At 35.0% G+C, this 19,037-nt stretch overlaps 1 protein-coding gene across 4 annotated transcripts in view; it reads right to left on the minus strand.

Moving 5' to 3' along the window:
* CTNNA3 (catenin alpha 3) overlaps positions 1-19,037 on the minus strand; it is a 1,458,437-nt gene that overhangs the window by 1,382,687 nt on the left and 56,713 nt on the right. For all 4 annotated transcript variants that reach the window (XM_081075326.1, XM_081075327.1, XM_081075328.1 and 1 more), the window contains exon 3: positions 11,859-12,051. In XM_081075326.1, coding sequence (XP_080931452.1) covers positions 11,859-12,051 — 193 coding nt within the window. The remainder of the gene's footprint in view (positions 1-11,858; positions 12,052-19,037) is intronic.

The raw sequence follows: 19,037 nt of genomic DNA on the forward strand, positions 1-19,037 counted from the left end.
ATGGTACATGTTTCCAATTGCTGGCTCTGGTAGCAGAACTGCCAAGACTGTTAGTGTTAGACTGCACGTTCTAACACTAACAATGTTAGAACACTAACAGTCTAACACTAACAGTCTAGCTACAGGTAATCCATAGCAAAGTATACGGGGATTTGAGTAGTACTCATGCTCCACCTGTGTAGGCATCTCGATTAATTTGAGCAGTACACAAAAGAGTTGATCTTTCATCTTTCTCTGAACACTCTTGAAATCGCAAACTAACTATCCTTTTATACATTAAAGAACCCATACTTTTATTTTATTTCACTAGGAATCTATAAATGTGGAATCATTAGGATGAAAGTTAATGTTTACATGAGAAACTGTTAATATTGTTTTGAAATGTTCCCCTTTAAGAATTAAAAGCAAGTCTTTGTTTACTTGTTTACTGCCTGTCTTCCCCCTAAAATATCAGCAGCACCACGAGGGCAAGCCTTGTCTACATAGTTCACTTCTATGAGCCCATCACATAAAACAGAGCCTGACACATAAAAGGGTTTCAATAAATATTTAGATTTAAAAAAAAAAAAAAAGAAAAGAGAAAGAAATGCAAGTCTCTGAGAAAAAACAGGTAAGGCATAGACCACATCTTTCTATAAATTATATACACACTCATCTGTAGTCATATAGGATAGATTCATCTTTCCCTACTTAAGGGTAAAATAAAAATGGAAGAAGTTTAGATATATACTATTTTATCGCTCCTTCATATGTGTTTCCACAGCCTTTTGACATACCACTAGAATGGCATTTATCGGACATTGTTACATCTGTTTACATGTGTATTTCTCTCAGTATACTATGAGTACCTAAGATATGTCATTTATTTCTATATTCCCAGAGCCTAAAATAATATAGAACATGTAGTTCCCAAATATTTAACCAAAATAAGTAAATATTACACACTTAACTGTTTGCAAATGCATAGAGAAAGAACATGAGAAAAGAATCTAAATACAGTTTCTTTTGTAATCCTCTCCTCTTCCTCACAATGGTACCTTAGTAAAATCACTTCTTTTCCACAATCCTACTTTCTCTTAGTAAGTCCATATTTTATTTGTGATTAGAACAAACTCTGAACCAAGATTAATATTCCACATAATTTTTTCCTATTCCATTTAATAATCAAGGCATTGATGAAAACAAAAAAGAATGTCTCTTTTTCAGTTGTAATTCAAATCTATAATTCCATCTAAACATTTCTTTATTAGCTGAAGGCAAAAGCTACAACCAGGATAATTGAGAACCGGGTACTCTGTAGAGATCTCAAAGTACTACTACTAAGTCATATTCAAAGTAAATTTCAACCAAGTTTCCTCTACAACTTTAAATTTGACTGACAAATCTTTAAGACTTTGCTAAACCCAGACCATTGGTTATCTTTTTTCCCAAACAGCAAAACTAAATATCTTTGTTTACTATTTGGCCCCAGAATTTATTATGAAAGACAACTCATGCTGTTAACAAAAAACTCAAAGTGGAGTTACCCTAATCACCACAACAGACTGTGTATCACTATGTATCTTTCAACATATTAGGAAAAAGTAGAATCTTTAGAAGTAGAGAACTGAAAATAGCATAGATACCATATATACCTAAATGAACACTATATACAGGGAGTGCCAAAACAATGTATACACATTTTAAGAAAGGAAAAAACTACTAAAATTGTAGTACTCAATATATACTGATAACAAAAGATGAATACAAGTCACGTTCGACTTCTACAATTACAAGAGGTGCTCAAAGTGGTTCCCATCAGCGTCCAGACACTTCTGATTACAGCGAACTATAGCTTGAACAATGTTGACCAAAATGTCCACTTGTATACATGTTTTGGCACCCCTAGTATACATATACCCCCCAGTAGGCATATATATATATAAAATTGACAACAATTTTCTGTCCCTTGCAATTTTATGTATGGACAACAAATGCCATATACTGGATCACATCACTTTTGTAAAATTTGTTTCCCACATAAGCCAAATAAAGTACCATAATCATACCACCATAAGGGATCCTAAATAAACAGTCCATGTGTGTTTGCAAGTCTCAAATGTTTCCTTCTTTTAAACTTACCATCCAAAGGTTTCGTTTCAGATAGTACCTCACGTAACAATTTAAAAGTCAATTGCATTTCTACACACCAACAACCAGGACTATAAATGATTCTAATACAGAACCATACCAATATGTATATGGAACTTTGACATTTGACAGAAGTCACATACCAAAACTGTTTTTCAAAGTAGTTGTACCAATTTATACTACCACAAATGATGTGTATGTAGGACCGTATTACATCAGTCTTTCTAACACATCAGACTTTTTAATTTTTGCCAGTTGAAGTGTATAAAATGATATCTCATTTGCATATCATTTATCACTATGGAGGTTGACGTGTCTTTATATTTACTGGAGTTCATTCTGTAAAATTTTTCCATACCACTTATTCTTTTGCTTTTCTAATTGATTTGTGAGAGTTATGTGTTCTTGTTATTCATCCCTTGTGTTTATACCAGTATCTTCTCCAAAAATCTTTTCATTTTCTTTAAGAATTTTTTGACATAACAAAATTCTTAATTTTGTTTCTTTTTAATTTTTCAATTATAGTTAACATTCAATATTTGATGTATTGGTGTATAACAGATGTATCAGTGTATAACAGAGTGGTTAGACATTTATATAACTTATAAATTGATCTCCCTGATAAGTCTAGTACCCACCTAGCACTATACATAGTCACTACATTATTATTTTCCCTGTGCTGTATTTTACATCCCCATGATCATTTTGTAACTGCAAATTTGTACTTCTTAATCCCTTCACCTTTTCCACCCAGCCTCTCAAAACCCCTCCCATCTGGCAACCATCAGTTTGTTCTCCATCTTTGAGTCTGTTTCTGTTTAGTTTATTTTCTTTTTTAGATTCCACATATAAGTGAAATCACATGGTATTTGTCTTTCTCTGTCTAACTTAGCATAATACCTTCTAGGTCCAACTATGTTGTTGCAGATGGTAAGATCTCATTCTTTTTTAAGGCTGGGTAATAATATTCCAGTGTGTGTGTGTATGTGTGTGTGTGTGTGTGTGTGTGTGTGTGTGCACGCGCGCGCCACATTTTATTTATTTAGTCATCTATTGATGGACACTTAGGTTGTTTCCATATCTTGGCTGTTGTGACTAATGCTGCAATGAACATAGGGATGCATATACTTTTTTTAAATGTGTTTTGTGGATTTGTTCAGATAAATACCCAGAAGTAGGATTGCTGGGTCATAAGGTAGTTCTATTAAATTTTTTGAAAAAACTTCATACTGTTTTCCATAGTGGGGGAACCAATTTGCTATCCCACCTACAGTACACAAGGATTCCCTTTTCTCCACATCCTTGCCAACACTTCTTTGTTGTTTTATTGATGACAGTCATTCTGACAGTAGTGAGGTGATATCTCACTGTGATTTTTATTTGCATTTTCCTGATGATTAGTGATGTGGTGCATCTTTTCATCTGTCTATTGGCCATCTCTATGCTCTCTTTGAAAAAATGTCTATTCAGGCTATCATCAACAAGACAAATAATAACAAGAGTTGGAGAGGCTGTGGAGAAAAAGGAACCCTCATCCACTGTTGGTGGGAATGCAGACTGGTGCAGCTGTTATGGAAGGCAGTGTGGAGGTTCCTCAAAAAATTACGAATAGAATTACCATATGACCCAGTAATCCCTCTCCTGGGTATCCACCCAAAAAATATGAAAACATTTATACATAAAGACACGTGTTCTCCAATGTTCATTGCAGCTTTGTTTACGGTGGCCAAGACATGGAAACAACCAAAATGTCCTTCGATAGATGAATGGATAAAGAAGTTGTGCTATATACACACAATGGAATACTATTCGGCAGTAAGAAAAGATGATATAGGAACATTTGTGACAACATGGATGGATCTTAAGAGTATAATTCTAAGCAAAATAAGTCAGACAGAAAAAGCAGAGAACCCTATGATTTCACTGATATGTGGGATATAAACCAAAAACAACAAAAGAACAAGACAAACAAATGAGAAACAGAAACTCATAGACACAGACAATAGTTTAGTGGTTACCAGAGGGTCACAGGGGTGGGGGGAGGGAGATGAAGGTAAGGGGGATCAAATATATGGTGATGGAAGGAGAACTGACTCTGGGTAGTGAACACACAATGGGATTTATAGATGATGTAATACAGAATTGTACACCTGAAATCTATGTAATTTCACTAACAATTGTCACCCCAATAAATTTTAAAAAACAAAAGAAAAAATGTCTATTCAGTTTCTCTGCCCATTTTTTAATTAGATTGTTTGGTTTTTTGGTGTCAAGTTGTATGAGTTCTTTATATTTTTTGGATATTAACCCCTTATCAAATGTATCGTTGGTATATATCTTCTCCCATTCACTAGGTTGTCTTTTCGTTTTATTGATGGTTTCCTTTGCTGTGCAAAAACTTTTTAGTTTGATGTAGTCCATTTGTTTATTTTCTCTTTTGTTTTCCTTGCCCAAGGAGATATATCCGGGAAAAAAAAATTACTAAGAAGACTCTCTAAGAGTTTACTGCCCCTGTTTTCTCCTAGGAGTTTTATGGTTTCAGGTTTTACATTTAAGTCTTTAATCTATTTTCAGTTTATTCTTGTATAAGTTGTAATAAGCTGGTCTGGTTTCATTTTTTTGCATGTATCTGTTCAGTTTTCTCAACACTATTTATTGAAAAGACTGTCTTTACTCCATTGTATATTCTTGCCTCCTTTGTCATAGATTAATTGACTATAAAGGCATGAGTTTATTTCTGGTCTCTCTGTTTTGTTCCATTGATCTACATGTCTATTTTTATGCCACGACCATGCTATTTTGATTGAAAGTTCTTAATTTTGATATAATAAAATATATCGCTCTTTTCTTTGAAGATTTTTGTTTCATATTTAATAAATCCTGCTCTACACCCAGAGCCTTAAAAATATTCACCCTTATTTTTTAGGGAGTTATTAATTTTTGTTTTTAACATTTAAACCCTAAAGCTACCTAGAGTTGACTTTTTGTATATGATTATGAGGAATCAAATATTCTAGAGACAGAATAAGAGAAAAGCCAAAGGAATATTGCTGCTGTAAGAATGAGAAGCTGAGCAAAGAATTTTTCCCACCTTCAGGAAGTTAGGGAGATAAAATTGAAGTTCTGAGTCTTCCTAGGAAGAAATATCCTGTTAAACATCCCATACTTTCAATTGGGACCACTGAGGTACTACATCAAAGCATAAGGGCTAGTCAGAAACAGAACCACCATTAAAAATGAATTCTATAATTTTTCATACACAATGTCCAGAATCCAAACAAAAATTATCCAAGACACCAAGAGACAAGATCAGATACTTGAAAAACCAAAAACACAAAACCAGACAACAGAAACAAACCTATAGGAGAGCTACATGTTGGACATGTCAGATACAGAGATTGACGGTAATTGAGATGTTCACTAAAAATAATGGAAAAAATAAAAATTTCAGCAGGGAATTAGAATTTTGAAAGAAATTAAATGAAAACTGTTTCTATTTCCATAGAAATGTCAACTATTTTTAAAAAATAAAAATTCAAAAACTAAAAATGTATAGTAACTGATGTGAAAAATTCACTAGAAGGATTTAAAAATGACTGGATAAGGCAAGAAAAAATGTCGTTAATTTGCAGATAGATTTAAAATTAAAATGTTTAAAATGACCGTTTATAATATCATAAAAAATGAATTATACTATTTCTGAATCCAAAGATTTGTTACTATTAATATTAAAATGTCAGTTCAGCACAAATTGATCAATAGATCTAATTTAATCTCAATCAAAATCCCAGCAGGATTTTTGGTAAAAACTGAGAAGCTGATCCCAAAATTTGTATGGAAATGCAAGGGGCCTAGATTAGCCAAATCAAAATAAATGTTATTTTCAATACTTACTATGAGATACAGTAATCAAGACAATGTGTTATCGGTGTAAGGACAGACAGATAAATTCATGCAACAGAAAAGAGTTCCAAAGTAGACTCACACAGTCATAACCAATTGATTTTCAATAAAGTTGCGAAAGTGATTCAATTGAGAAAGAGCAGAGTTTTTTTTTTCAGTAAATGGTACTGAAACAATTAAATTTATATATGCATCCATATAATATTAAATCAATTGAATTCCTATATTTAAAAAAATGAATCATGACTACTAACTCAAACCATTCATAAAATTTATTTCCATATAGATTGTAAAGGTAAAACACTAAAACCTCTATATGACAACATAAGAGAACATCTTCATGACTTTGTTGTAGGCAAAAATTTTTTAACAGAAAAATCTCTATCAATAAAGAGATAAAATGATTAACTGGAATTTACCAAAATTACTTCTATCAAAGGTGCTTAATATAATGAAAGGGAGGATACATTTTTTTTATCTACAACTAACAAAGGACTCATATCTAGAACATATAAAACGTTATCAGAAAAATACAAATTAAAACTACAAAGCGATAGCACTACATACACTTGAATTTAAAATACTGACACTTGCTAAAACCAACTTAGTAAGAATGTAGAGCAACTGGAATTTTTGTACATTATTGATAAGAGTGTCAATTAGAAAATCCTCTTTGGTAAAACTATTTGGTAATATCTTTTAAAGCTGAGTCTGTACCTTATGACCCAGCAATTTCACTCCTAGGTGTAAACTCAATGGGAATGTCTACATTCATGCACCAAAAGTAATGCACAAATATGTACAGAGCAGCAATGTTCATTAAAGTCGAAAACTGGAAACAACTCAAATGTCCAGCAACAGTAGAACTGAGAAATTATGATCTATTCATCAATTAAAAGACTGCAGTACTAAATGGTGAGATCTCACAAACATAACAGTGAGCAAAAGAACCAGACTCAAGAGATAACATACTATCTGATCCCACTTACATAAAGTTCAAAAAAAGGCAAAACATTTTAAAACTATGTCATAATCAGGATAACAATTACCTCTGAAGTGAGGGATAGTAACTGGTAGGAGGTACAAATGGTACTTCTAGGGATTAGTAATGTTCTATTTCTTGATCTGGGTGGAGGTTACATTAGTAGGTTCACTATGTGAAAATGTATTGAGTTGTTCACAACAGTGTATGCATTTTTCTGTATATATGTTATCCTCAATAAACCATTTAAAAACCTTAAATATAACCAATTGTGTGACAGAGAAGCAATGTCTATAGATTGTAGGGGAATGGAGGGTACGAAGATAGTACATATGCTGTAGGAAAGACATGTAATCCAGACAATTTTTACCTAATTCCTAGGTCATTCTTATGTGACTATTCTAAAACTATTTAAATAAAATGCTAGATCTAATACTTTTGTCATTGTATCGATGTTAAGTGGGAAGCTATAAGACCCTGAGTGACCATAATAATCACCACGTGGACCACCTTTCTGTATCTCTACAGTTCCACCCACATATCACCTTTCCTTTCACCACCCTCCTCTAATGCTTTCCAGATCCTACCTTCCACAGGCAAGTTCTCCAGGTAAGCAAATACCCATATTATATCACTTCAAGTTTCTAACTAAAGGCAGCAAAGCAGAACAATACAGAATCCTACAGTAACCTATATAAATTACACTGTCTTTACTAGAAGAAATTTTCTTAATCTCAAAATTCTTCTTGAAAATAAGTCAATAAACATACATATGTAATATCCTCTACTTCACATTTTTTTCCATTTTTCCAAATACTTTAAACTTATTATTTGCTCATTAGCCTTCACATTATGCCCCTGAACAAAGCCCTTAAAAAAAAAAAAAAAAAAAAAACCCAAACCAGGAAACTATTTAAAATACATTTCTAGTATCATACAGAGTTACTTGGATCAGAATTCGTTCCCCTGATACTTCAGCTCCACCACTGAGGTAAAATTCCTTCCAAGTTTCTGGGATGGTGCTCTCACTATAGCTATCTCAGCTATCCATAGGATAAGCATTGGCCATTCCCCAAATTCCAGAACAAATTGCAATTTCACTGCTTTTCTCCCACACTCAAGAGGCAGTGGCTCAATTTGGCAGTTTGTCAAAAGAATCACAGTATAGAGCACTTGGTGATCTTTAACCAAATGTGTTTGTTGTGTATACACCATATGAAATATTTATATATATATGTGTATATATATATATATATAGAGAGAGAGAGAGAGAGAGAGAATCATATATATTCACATATATTTCATATGTTTCATATATATGCATATATATATATATATATATATGTATTTCATACATTGTAATAGAACACAGTGAGGGACATAGTACATAATCCTAGAATTTAAACAGTCTTCTCTTTGAAAACTTTTCTTTAAAATAGTTTCCTTTCATTGAACTAAAAATGTTGACTGACTTTTTTAAAGTACCACTTCATGACAGTTATTGCAATTATTTTTTCATTCTAAGAATGTAAAAGCTAAAATAAACCAATGGGATTATATGAAACTGAAAAGCAAAAGAAACTATTGACAAAATAATGAGACAACCAATTGAATGGGAGAAGATTTTCGCAAACAGTGCCTCTGATAAGGGGCTAATATGCAAAATATACAAGGAACTCATGAAACTCAACAACAAAAAAACAAACAACCCAATTGAAAAATGGACAGAGGACCTGAAGAGACATTTCTCCAAAGAGGACATACAAATGGCAAATAGACATATGAAAAAATGCTCAACATCACTAATCATCAGAGAAATGCAAATGAAAACCACAATGAGATATCATCTCACCCCAGTCAGAATGGCTTTCATCAACAAGACAAATAGTAACAAGCGTTGGAGAGGCTGTTGAGAAAAAGGAACCCTCATACACTGTTGGTGGGAATGCAGACTGGTGCAGCTGTTATGGAAGGCAGTGTGGACGTTCCTCAAAAAATTACAAATAGAATTACCATATGACCCAGTAATCCCTCTCCTGGGTATCTACCCAAAAAATCTGAAAACATCCATAAAGACACGTGTTCTCCAATGTTCACTGCAGCTTTGTTTACGGTGGCCAAGACATGGAAACAACTAAAATGTCCTTCGACAGATGAATGGATAAAGAAATTGTGGTATATATACACAGTGGAATACTATTCGGCAGTAAGAAAAGATGAAATAGGACCATTTGTGACAACATGGATGGATCTTGAGAATATAATGCTAAGTGAAATAAGTCAGACAGAAAAAGCAGAGAACCATATGATTTCACTGATATGTGGTATATGAACCAAAAACAACAAAAGAACAAGACAAACAAATGAGAAACAAAAACTCATAGACATAGACAACAGTTTAGTGGTTACCAGAGGGTAAGGGAGGAGGGAGGTGGTAGATGAGGGTAAAGGGGATCAAATGTATGGTGATGGAAGGAGAACTGACTCTGAACACACAATGGGATTTATAGATGATGTAATACAGAATTGTACACCTGAAATCTATGTAACGTTACCAACAATTATCACCCCAATAAACTTTAATTTAAAAAAAAATGTTATTCAAACAAGAAAGAGAAAGAAGAAAGCATGGAAGAGGATGGTTACTAAAGTCTGCTCTGTTGGAGATGGCTTTTCTTGAAAACCACCTAAATATGAAAGATTCATTAGGCCAATGGGCTATGTTTCAAGAAGGCCCGTGTGACACATCCTCAACTGAAAGCCACCTTTGCCTGCCAGTACTTGGCGTAAAGAAGAATCCCTCATCCCCACTTTAAACAACTTTGGGTGTTATTACCAAAGATAGGGTCATTGAGGTAAATGTTCGTGACTTGGACCTTGTGACACAAGGAGGCAAGGTTATTTGGGGAAAATATGCCCAGGTTACCAACAATGCTGAAAATGATGGTTGCATAAATTCAGTCTTACTGGTTTGACAGCAGCTTGATAGAAGTAACTCCTTATATTTATTAAAGACTACACACCAATCAGGAAAATCACCTTTACTGTGATGTTTCTGAGTACTACCAAACAACTTACATGTCTGCAGTCAAGAAAACTATTTATTCTATTATAAAGAACATTAAAATGGCTGAGTTTTTAAAAATAAATAAATATGACAAAATTATGTATCAATCTTTTACTTTTTTACTTATAACATTTATCAGGTATCTGTTATATGTCAGGCATTGCTAATAAAAAAAAAAAAAAAGCACTGGCACTTGCCACCATCCTCAAAGAATTAAGAGTCTAGATTTACTGAACAAATAAATCAATGTTTGGTGTATGGAGTGGTAAGTCCTATGAAATAGAGATTCTCAGAGTCTGTTGTGACACAGAAGAGGGACATCTAAATCAGTATCGAGGAGTTCAGTAAACACTTCCTGGAAAAGATGTAAAGCAACATGGACCATTCAAGATACTGAGAGTTATTGTTTGGAGGAAAGTTTGAGAGGGGACAGAATCAAGAAGGGAGAGAATAGTAGAAGCTGAATTATGAAATCTGTGGGAGCTGGATTTAAAAGTTTGAAATTTATCCAGAAAGATAGTCCCTCTAATCTTCCAAAAGCTGCTAAAATGGATTTTAAGCAGGGAAATAAAATGAGTACATTTTAATTTTTAAAAGATGTATTTGCTTTGGTATGGGGCAAGGCTACTGTAGTCATCCTGAATTCAGGAGGCGACATTAGGAATGGAGAAGAGAGAACAGATCTGAGAAATAAAAGGGGATAGAACTTGTTGAATTTAAGAGACTAACTGGAAGAGAGAATGGAATAAGAACGAAGAGTCTAAACTGACATGTTGACTAAGTGGATGAAGTAGGAGGGCAGAGAAGACAGGACAAAGAGTGGTTCTGAGGCAGCAGGAAGGAATGATGAATTCATTTCAAATTATCTTGGGTGTTACGTTGTCTATATATTGTCCAAAGAATCCCTACAAAACGCAAATCACATGTAAAGTATATAACAAAATAAATAACTCCCTTGTATTAGACCTAACGTGTATTGTGGCTAGTATATTCGTTTTAATTATTTAATTAGCAAAGATTTCATGATTTTCTTAAAGTTATGTTGGGATGGGAGGAGGGAAATGTCTAAATAACCCAGGTCTCTTTTACAAAGCAGAACAAGAAAGTTTAAGTTGCATTATCCTCTCAAAATAGCTTTGTGAAGCAAGCCGATGTAGAAAAATCATTCCATTGACCAAAGAATATTGAGCAGCTTTTTAAAAATAACCTGCAAATGAGACATTCCTTAGAAAACTATTGTACTACCATAAGTAAAGCTATCAGAAGGTGAAATATACAATTTTATTATGTAATATTAACATAGGAAAAACGTGCGTTATGCAGTTTATACAAAGCATTTTTTTTAAGTTTAAGAACTCTAAACCTCCAGAAAAAACGAAAAACATAAAACGTACTTCTGAGGTAGTCACAAACTTCTATCTCCAACTGTTTACAAGGAACTTCATAATGTATTTATGTATGGGAAAACACGTCTTCCGTTTCATTAGTCATTTCTCATATTCTATGACCAAAAAAGGTACACTTCTCTGTTTATTATGGATAAACTATGACACGGTGAGGGAAGAAGTTGCCTGGAGGGACTAAACAACCAAAGGGAAGAACTAGGGGTGGGTCTCTGAGCCTTGGAGCTGTTTTATGAGCCATTCTGCCTCCTACAGCTAGCTCCTCAGATCTCTACAAAACACTAATAAACTCAAGTCAACAAAAACAAAACACTCCCTAACCTCCTTCAGTCACTATCTGCAACTAGCTCCTGACCAGGATGAGAGTACTCACTTTCTTTGCGAACTTCTTCAAGTGTAGCAGTAAGCTCTTCCTTTAAAACTGTGGCTTCCTGGGCGATCTTCTCTCCCTTGTCTAAGAAATTCCAAGTCGCTTCCTCCACTGAAGCTAGAAGGACTCTGGCTCTTTTTGAACATCCTTTTTTCCTGTTGGAAGGAGTCTGGGGACAATTTACAAGTGTAGTAACCTAAAATTGGAAAAAATACAAGTTAAGTCTCTTATTAGACAAATTGTGAGAATATGGTCCTAGGATATCATAGCCCAGAACAAATTGAAGTGTATCACAGTAACATAATTTATTCCCAGTACGATTGGTACATCCCCCAAAAGTCAAGTCGAGGTACCAAGAGCAGTATTATCGCCACCACACAGTTCCCAACTAAAGGGAGGAAGGGAGGAAGGGAGGAAGGGAGGGAGGGACGGCCCTAGAAGTTTAATGTCATCAAGTTTTACTGTTGAAACAGTGCTTTAGAAGACAGTCTGTGCATGTATGTGTGTGTGTTGGTTTAATTTAAAAGAAACTTCTTATCAAAATTGAGAAAAAAAGAAAATTATACATCAAAAATATCAAATAATTATAAAATAAAATTAAACCACTTTGTAGCCAGCAATCTCCATTAAGAAGGAAGGAAAAATAATTATAAATTAAGTCAGTAAATATTAGTCTATTTAGCCTATGAATAGAGATTACTAATATTGGGGTAGGAGGGACTACTCTGAAACACATAAAGCAGTGGTTACCTCAGTGGTACAAAACCCAAATATTTACTATAGCCTACGTTTCTGGCCCTTTGTAACCTCTCTTACCTGTCTCCCACAGGCTCCCCTACCTCAAAAGTCCTCGCAAACAAACAGGTCCCACTCCAAGCCCCTCTCAAGGGGTTTCTTATTTCTTTATTGACATTTCTTATTTCTTTATATGTTTATTGCATGCTTCCAATACTAAAATGAAAACTCCATGAAAGCAGAAAATGTGTTGTGTTCTCCAGCATCCAAAACAATGCACAAAGTTTTTAATAAATATTAGATAAATGGCTTAATGGAGTAGTTAAAAAGGGACTTTTTAATGTCTATGTTTTTAATTGCCTGAATATGGTAACAACTAACATATATTACTTTTATAAATACATTTAAAATAAGAATAAACTCACAACAAGAGCATTATTTGGAGATAGAAATTAAATATCTGTCTTTGGAATCAAAACCTCATACCACATTACATTGAAAAAAATATCCAATTCTTAAACATTAGGTCCCAGTAAGAAAATTTGGTTAACATTTCCATATGCAAAGCTTGAAGATCACCATCATAGCTGAAGAAAAAAATAAACTTGTACCCAGTATTTAATATAAAAGATGAAATTCCTATTAAAAGCTAGACTCTTGCACATCATCAAATAACCAAGGCTTATAACAATTATGTACCACTGCACTGAGAAAAGACAGACAGACAGACATAACCCTTCCTGCTCTGCAGCCTCTGAAGATTTGGCTTGTTTGTCTGCCCTTTCATCTCCCTCTTCCTGTCCAACATGCCCTCTGTCTTATTCTAATTTGTTTTATTCCCATGTTTACAACCCAGTGTAGAATGCCTTGCAGCAAGCCTTTGTTTCCTTTCTTGGAAAATGAGAACAATCATTCTATATGACTACGTGAAGGTTAAATAATGTAAAATGACTTGTAAAATGCATAACATGACCCAAATATTGGTTGGCACTTAATGTGTATTTTCTAGTTCATTCCCCACATGGATATACAAAATCCATTATGGGGTCCTTTTCAAAGGTGTTTTCTCTGAATCTAACCTTATCTTGCTCTTGGGGTCCCCTGTGCTGAATGTGATGAAGGCAGTTAACGAAGCACATTCTGCATGGTTTACAAGCAGCCAAATAGGGCCACATATCTTTATCGCGCATTATATGAAGATGGTAATAAGTCTGATTTGTTACATAGGTTTTCACATATTCCAAAAAGCAAACATCTCACTATTATCAATTTATATATTAAGAGTTAAAAGATATTTGTCCAGATTAAGACAAATTATAGCACCTAGTTTAAAACCTTTGTTTAAAATGAAGAATAAGTATCATTGTCTACAATGTTCCTTCAGAATGTATTTTAAGTGCCACAGTTCATGAGGCTTCCCACTGAACATTCCTCTATTATTGTTCAGATCCTCCATGTGCCAAATGCTTTCCATAGAATAGCCTGAGCTTTGAAATTAAAATTAACATTCCAGAAATGCCTTATTCCTTATAATAAATGCCAAAGAAGAAATGTGAAAAGAACATTGTATAACAACACTGTGCTTTCATAAAATAAAAAGATGTAATTCCAACTTGCAAATTATTCACTTTTATAAATCTTTTATGCCTATGTCTTCTATTAAAATGCTCCAATATGGTTATCTATTATTGATTAAACAAAAGTCAATTGATGTTTTCAAAGATTCATTTTATCTCAAAAAGTACATATGGCTTGGTAATCCTGTGGGGTGGGAACAGAGGCTAAACTCATTTGTGTTTTTTTTTTATTTTTTAATTAAAGTTTATTGTGACAATTGTGAGTAAAATTACATAGATTTAAGGTGTACAATTCTGTATTACGTCATCTATAAATTCCATTGTGTGGTTTTTTTTTTAACCTGAGCCCACCTACAGGATCTAATGACTCCCAACAGTGACTGCCAAGACAAAAGATGATCTCTCCAAGGGTTCGGGGTGCACGTTATTTGAAGGAATGCCAGCTACCAGTACAATCAGCTTTCAAGTTATTCTGTAAAATAATTCCTGTTTCCTTTGCAGTACAAAATCAGCTACATTTTTATAAGGAACACAAAAACTTCAGTTGGAATTTACAGCAAAGTGATTCTAATGTAGGGTCTAAGCCCATGCATGTCTTGCTAAACTTTCTTTTTGTCATCGGTGCGCAACCCTGCCCCTTCCCTCTTTCTCAGATGTTAGGGGGTCCCTCTCATATGGAAAATCTTCAACACTAGGCTTGCAGCACTTAAAGAACTTGGGTTTACTCACTTTTCCTCAGTCTATAAATCTGTGCGAGGCCACAGACACACATCTTCATCATAGATAAGGGAGTGAGTTTATCACTGAAATGGTCCTAGAGATTTCAAATTACATGAAAAGCAGAAATTCCCTACTTTATTAATTCTGCATGTTGAAAATTCCATAAAACCACGTGTAATGGTATATAATAATTATATGTTAAAATTTAGAGTACCAAAACAAGGGATTTTCTAATCTTTCCTAACTCAGGTATGCTTCTCTAGATGCTCCAAAGATACTGAAAACGACTCAGTGAACCAAGCCATCACTTGTCATTATGTAGAGCAACACTAGTACACACCAGGAGCACTGCAGAATATGGTGTGAGGTTGTCATCGCATCAGGGCAACAACTGCTTTCATACCTCAGACTAAAGCTAGTTTTGCTCAAAGTCTTCTCTAATGCCAACTTGGATAACATTTATAGCCATGTTCTTTCTCATTCTAACTAATTCTTTTTTAAATTCTACTATCACTCTAGTATAAAAAGGCCATGTTAACAGCCATCTCTTTTCTTATTTATTAGCTATAACACTTTGAATTTTAACCTTCCTCCAGTAGCTCACAGGAGCCTTCAGGGCTCCTTTTGCTTCCTTGAGTTAATTTTAATGTGTGAAATAAAATATAAGACATTTAAGCCATGTTAATTAGCTAAAATTTCAAACAAAGTTCTGAAAGAAATAAAAAAGGTAGAAAAATAAAATTGTCTATAGATAAGTAAAACCAGTGATTCCTTTAAAGTAAAAGGTATTACCTCGTCTTGCATGGGAAGTGGGGGTTCCCGGGGTGGGAGGGCGGGTCACTTCAAGTCACTGATAATTTCAACTGTTCCTTATTTCCTACCATAAACAACCTTTACTTTATTAACAAAAGTACTGAGAAGATTGAAGTGGTGGGAACCCATACTCCTCGATTAACATTCAACACTCCCCCCAAACCAACTACAATCTTTTAGTTCATCTCAGGCCAATAAGCATTTATCGAACACATATGTTCAAAAACAATAATGTATAAACATTTAGAAAATAAAGATGAGTAAGCTCCAGTATGGGAAGAGAGATACAACTAGGTGCATATAAAAGGCAAAATGATAACTGCTTACACTTCTAAGTGCAAAGAAAGTCCTAAAGAGATTGCAAACATTCACAATGTTTAAGAAGGGATTCCAAGAACAGCCTTTAATGACAGATAGTTTTCTGCCATGACAGAGGGGAAGGCGAGCCAGGTGAAAAGCATCCATGTGCAAAGGGGCAGAGGGATATTATTTTTGTCTGAGAGTAACAGCTCGTCAAGTTTGGTAAAATATGAGGTAAAAATGAGGAATTTGGATTAGAAATGAGACTCAGACGTAGGCTTCAGCTTAAATATGAAGTGTTAAAATCCAAGGAAAGAGTTAATATTTAATTCAAAGGGCAAGAGACACTTCACACAGCATGCCCAAAGTGGAAGCCATCATCTGTCCACCAAACTGCCTCTCCTTCATCTGTATTTCTTGGCTCAGGGACTGAAACCTCTAACCTGAGGCAGGAACCCAAAGGTCCTCTGAGTTACTCCCTCTCTCCCACCATCTCCAGGTTCCTTATATTGCCTCTTTTAAAGCCTTAGTTTCTGTCACCTCCTCCCCAGCCCACAGCCATGGCTTCTAATGGCTGCTCTCTGAATTACTGCCCTAGCCTACATTCCCTCCAAGCCATGCTCCATGACACAGAATCAGGAGGCGGCCTCCTGAAGCCTCCATCTCAGCCCCATCGCCACTCTACTGTTATGAAAAGCATATGCCCCCATCATGTTTCCACACCCATCCCACACTCCCATTAGAGCCATCTCTCTACAATGCTAACCTGACACACTCGTACCAGCTTAAACCAGTCCAATAGCTGCCTACAAGATAAAGTCTAAAGCACGATTTAGGAGGCAATTTCTTGTCTCACTTCTGACTAAATTTTCACTCTCATATTCCATTCATAAAGTTTGACTACAAACAACTTGTTAGGCCCACAACAGGAAATGTTTGACAACCTTGACCTGGATCATCTTCTGCCCTTCAAAGCCCTTATATGTACCTCTCACACCACTCTTTACTGTTTCTTAATTAGCTGTTAACATACTGCTTCCCCAGCTTTATCCATATGGTCAAGGGCTTGACTCATCCTGAGCTAGTATACTATAAATAACAAAAATATAAAAAACCCAGAGCTAGCATACTATAAATAATAGTGGTTGACTTAAAAGATAAATGAAACTCTAGATTTTAGAAAACTTAAACAAAGAGCCACAATGTTGAGTAATATGTACACAGTTATAAAGAGAGCCAGTAGGTAGGCCAAAATTGAAACTTTACTAAAGTTTTAGTAAAGTTTAGTAATAGTACATGGTAGTTTTCATGAAAAGGAAGTCCTTAATGCGAGAGATCCTGTCACTTCCCATGTCCAGATGATGGAAAAGCAAATTTTTATACATTCTGAATAAACAAGTCTCCATTCACATAGCTTATGGCCTGATCAGTTCAAAGTGATCTAGAATCAAGTATATATTTATATTCAGTCTTGTTAGTTACATAGTTCATTTTCAAACTATAAATTAAAAGAGCAGGCACACAATTTTTATTGCTGATTTTCATTTTTTAATCCATGTATTAGGGCTGCTGTAAAATGCCAACGAGTAGGTGGCTTAACCCACAGAAATTCATTTTCTCATAGTTCTGGAGGCTAGAAGTCCAAGATCAAGGTGTCAGCAGGACCTGAGGGCTCGTTCACTAGCTTGCAGGTAGTCACCTTCTGTTTCTGACATAGTCTTTTCACGGTGTGCACACATCCCTGATGTCTCTATGTCTTAATCTCCTCTTATAAGAACACCAGTTATTTTGGATTAGGGCCACCCTAATGAATCCATTTTAACTCAATTACCTCTTTAAAGTTCCTACTTTCAAATGCAGTCACATTCTGAGATACTGAGGGCTAGGGCTCCAACACATAAATGGCCGGCGGGGACATAATTCAGCCTGTAACAATCCTCACCACAAATGACACAAAAAGTATAAAACAACCATCATTTTTTTTAATATAATTTAGGGTTTTGTGTATTTATTAGATTAACAACTACGGCTAATATGAGCTGTTACTTTGGAGCTATTGAGGGACAATAATGAAGTACAAGTAGATCCCTCCCCAATTCTACCATCCCTCTGGGCCACGCAGATGGCATAACAAAGCAAAGAGATTTACATGACAAACACAAACAGCTGTAGCTAAATGTTCCAATCCAGAAGTACACTTATTCACAGAAAAAAAATGAAGGCAAACACAACTAGGAAAAGGCCACACGCTGAAACTAATGTCAAATATTAGTTTTTTCCAGTTTTTATGTAGCTACTTAACCACCCAGAAACGAAAAACTAATATTGGACTTCACCATTCATTTATTCAACAAATATAGATGGAGCACTTGCACTGTGCCGGGAGGATATGGCAGTAAGCCTCATTCTACTGAGGGGAGACAAAGAATAAACGCATACATAAGTAGTTATATAACACAATAGCAGGTATTAATATGCACTATGAGGAGAGTAAAGAAGGGTAAGGGAATAGATGACTGACAGGGAAGGGCTACTTCAGATTTGGTGTCCAGGAAGGCATCTCTGATTGGATAACACAAACCCCAAAGAAGCAGAGGAATAGGACATTTGAACACGTAGGGAAAATATTCCAAACAAGTTGAACAGCAAGTACAGTCTCTCACACTGGAGCTTGATGGGTGTGCTCCAAAAGGACCAGAAAGGCCAGTACACCTACTGCAGAGTGAGGAGATGAGGTCAGGCTGGCGTCTAGGCACAAACCATGCAGCCTTGTAAATCACCACTAACACTCTCAGTTCTATTCTTGTGATTGGAAGCCACTGTTTCATCTAGTCTGCTGGTGATTCCCTCTATGCATTCTTCATTTCAGTTATTGTTGTTCTTCACTTCTGATTGATTCTCTCTTATGGAGTCTATGTCCTTTTTTATGCTTGCTATCTTTCTGTTGAAGTTCTCACTAAGTTCCTTGAGCATCCTTATAACCATTGTTTTGAACTCTGCATCTAGCTCTTGATAAACTAGAACCAATAATCCCACT

This window comes from Rhinolophus hipposideros, assembly GCF_964194185.1.
Source record: "Rhinolophus hipposideros genome assembly, chromosome: 15".
Classification (NCBI taxonomy): domain Eukaryota; kingdom Metazoa; phylum Chordata; class Mammalia; order Chiroptera; family Rhinolophidae; genus Rhinolophus; species Rhinolophus hipposideros.